This window comes from Nematolebias whitei, chromosome 1 (assembly GCF_014905685.2).
Source record: "Nematolebias whitei isolate Nwh7 chromosome 1, NemWhi1, whole genome shotgun sequence".
Lineage (NCBI taxonomy): Eukaryota > Metazoa > Chordata > Actinopteri > Cyprinodontiformes > Rivulidae > Nematolebias > Nematolebias whitei.
Genome location: NC_056498.1, coordinates 41,348,674 through 41,351,506, shown reverse-complemented (window position 1 = coordinate 41,351,506; position 2,833 = coordinate 41,348,674). Strand labels below are relative to the sequence as shown.

Below are 2,833 nucleotides of genomic sequence, written 5' to 3'. Positions count from 1 at the left end.
TGTGAAGATAGCTAGAAGCTAAACACGTGTGAAGATAGCTAGAAGCTAAAAGTATCAAAATATTTGACAAAAACTGACAATGTACTGTAGAAAGGTTGAAAAACAACAAAGCGTTAGCTAAAAGCTAACTGCAGCAAAAGGCAAGGTAAAAGTATCTAAAATTAGCTGGAAGACAAAAAATATCCAAAGGTTAGATGAACATTAAGAAGTTGTTTAAAAGCTAAAACAGAAACAGAGAAGCAGCTTTTAAAGTTTCCTGAACGAGCCGAACGTTTTGATAAATGAGAAGCTAAAATATTAAAAGTCTGCCGGAGTTAGCTTGTAAAAATGTACAGAATGTAAAAGTGTTAAAACCTGCGCACGTTGAGCCGACCTGGTCAAATTATTTTCCTACAAGTGACATTTCATTTGGTGACCTCCTCGACCCTAAACTGTGTTGTACCTGATTGAGGAGCGAGATGTGGATCCAGCCGCTGGGCTCCACCATCTCCAGCTGCTGCGGGGCGACAGAAGACGAGAGTCACAGGCGTGCTGACACAGCTCGATCACAAGAGGAGCTTAAAGGAGTTACCCTGACTTCCTGCAGGTTGTGGAAGTTGTTGCCCACCCTGACAGAGATCTTACTCGGGGTGTAGCTCTCGTCCGATTTATAATCAGCGTAGATACACAGCATCTTCACCGTCGTCCTCCTCCTGCACACGTCAGAGAAACAGGCCATCAACATCTGTACCGCAACACAAACACGGGACCCGCGGGTCGCTCCAGCTCCGGTTCAGAGCAGCAGAAGTCAAACTAGCCGAGCGCCTCACATCCAAAAAACTACATTTACATGAGGTCTTAGGAGGCTCCTGAAGCGTTACCTGAACTGAATGTTGACCAGGTGAGGCTGGGATCCATCAGACTGCCAGTAGGTCTCCAGATTGTCATCCCTCAGCTGATCCACTCCAAAACCTGCACGGGCAGAAGGCTGATGTCAGACAATAACTCATCTTATGTAGTAAAAGGTCGCTCCTCTTCACTACCTGGTTTACAGGAGGACAGGGACCACACCGCCTGGGAGCCGATCTCCCGAACTGTCCCGGTTCTCTCCAGCTGTTTCGGGTCGGCACCAGGTGGTGTCTTGCTTGGGGTGGCCATCCTGCAATTATGAAAAACAAATAAAACGTAGGACGAGCACGCTGCACCAGATATTCGGCCGCATTTAGTTCGAAATGCCGCAAGAACACAGACTTCACTTAAATTCTAGGCGTTTTAAAACTCATTCTTAAATAAAGCAAATTAAATCGTAAACATTACCGATTTAAACATTAATCAAGACTTGTAAGGACCTTGTGGTACATTCGGCATGACAGTGAGACTGCAATTAGAGTTTTATTTTCGTAAACAGCTGTTTAAAGGTGGCAAACAAACCTGTTAGCTACGATGGAGCTAGCTGCTAGCGCCTAAAGTTTTCCATAATATTAAGTTCCTTAAAGCCTCTCAAACTTAATTTAGGATTAACAAAAATAGAATAAAATAAAAACTCACGGTAAATGTTAGCTGAAGCCTCCAGCATACCGTGTTAATTCATGAGAAAGTTTAGACCCAAACTGTGCAGATTTAAACTCAGTTTCCCCCTTTTGTTGCCGTAAACCAGAACAGTTATGACGTCACCGCGTCAGGTCACGTGCAGTGTGCGTGCCTCCCGCCATCTTTACAGCAGCCGGCTTACGGGAGTGAAACACGTTGCTGGAAAATAACTAGTTTTACTCCATATAGTTGCCTCTAAACGTCGGCCCTTTTCTATTTTCTCCGCAGGAGGGATAGTGGAGCCGAGAAGGCGTGAGTGTTGAACTTATCTCCCAGTATTTCGCTCTGTTTTGAGGGATTTTATGACCATAGGAAGTAGCAGCTCTCACTGTGTGGGGCCTAAAGCTAACGTGGCTAACTGTAAACGTTCCCTAGTGGCTGCAGTTAAAGCTCGATCCTTCATCAAATTGTTCTTTTAATGTGGCCGTTTAATTGATCTGAACACGGAGTTGGACCTCAGTGGTTATCAGACATCTTAGTTTTAACTCAGTTTATCATAGTTCTTAATGTGAACGGCTCCTGAAAATATGACGTTTTCTCTTTAACCTAATGACAGGACGCAAAACTGCGTTGGATAATCGGTTAAATTAAGACTTTCTTTACAACCAACTGTCATAAAGACACAACCGATCATAATTCGTATGTTCTGCCAACCGTACGGAGCAGTTAATGAATTCGGCACATTAATATTTTACATGTTTTTAACGTATTTTAAAGAAAACAAATTTGATGTGATGTGCCACCGCCCGTCTCGTTCGGTTGTGGGTTGAAAACCAGAATAAATCCAGAGTGTGGTTTCTGTCAGTTGTGTTGAATTGTTGCCGTTTTGAGCAGATGGACTTGACTGAGTAGATGAAGGTCTGGTCAGTCCCTGGTGTGACTCAAAAGATCAAATTAAATAAAAATAAAAAATGTTGCGCTCATTTCTGTAATCCAGAAAACTGAGCACCTGTTTTAAAATGTGACCACATCAAGATTTAAATATAATTTACTCATTATAACACAAGCGTCACGCTTTTAGTTAAACCTAATGTATATTAATAATTATAAAGAATATAATGTTTTTCTTTATAAAGTGTTAAATCAGATTTTTAAACCTGGATCATAATTAAAGCCTGAAAGTCCAGTTTGTTCTGAACCACAAAACTAAACCAGCTCATCTGTTTTGGTTCTGCTGAATCTTAAATAAGCACCAGAATAATTAAAATAAATAAATTAGATTCATTAAAACTTGTACAGTTCTGGGAACAATGTTCTTTTTACA

The 2,833-nt window shown here is 41.5% G+C and overlaps 2 protein-coding genes across 2 annotated transcripts in view; one reads left to right on the top strand and one right to left on the bottom strand.

Moving 5' to 3' along the window:
- Positions 1-1,639, bottom strand: part of anapc10 (anaphase promoting complex subunit 10) — a 2,903-nt gene extending 1,264 nt beyond the window's left edge. Inside the window, exons 1-5 of the mRNA XM_037677025.1 lie at positions 1,528-1,639; positions 1,023-1,138; positions 861-951; positions 572-692; positions 443-496 (exon numbers count right to left, since the gene is read on the bottom strand). Coding sequence (XP_037532953.1) covers positions 443-496; positions 572-692; positions 861-951; positions 1,023-1,137 — 381 coding nt within the window. The 5' untranslated portion in view covers position 1,138; positions 1,528-1,639. The remainder of the gene's footprint in view (positions 1-442; positions 497-571; positions 693-860; positions 952-1,022; positions 1,139-1,527) is intronic.
- A 26-nt stretch (positions 1,640-1,665) lies between these two features.
- LOC119410104 (ATP-binding cassette sub-family E member 1) overlaps positions 1,666-2,833 on the top strand; it is a gene marked incomplete at its 3' end in the record, with an annotated part of 10,476 nt that continues 9,308 nt past the window's right edge. The window contains 1 exon segment of the mRNA XM_037677014.1: positions 1,666-1,821.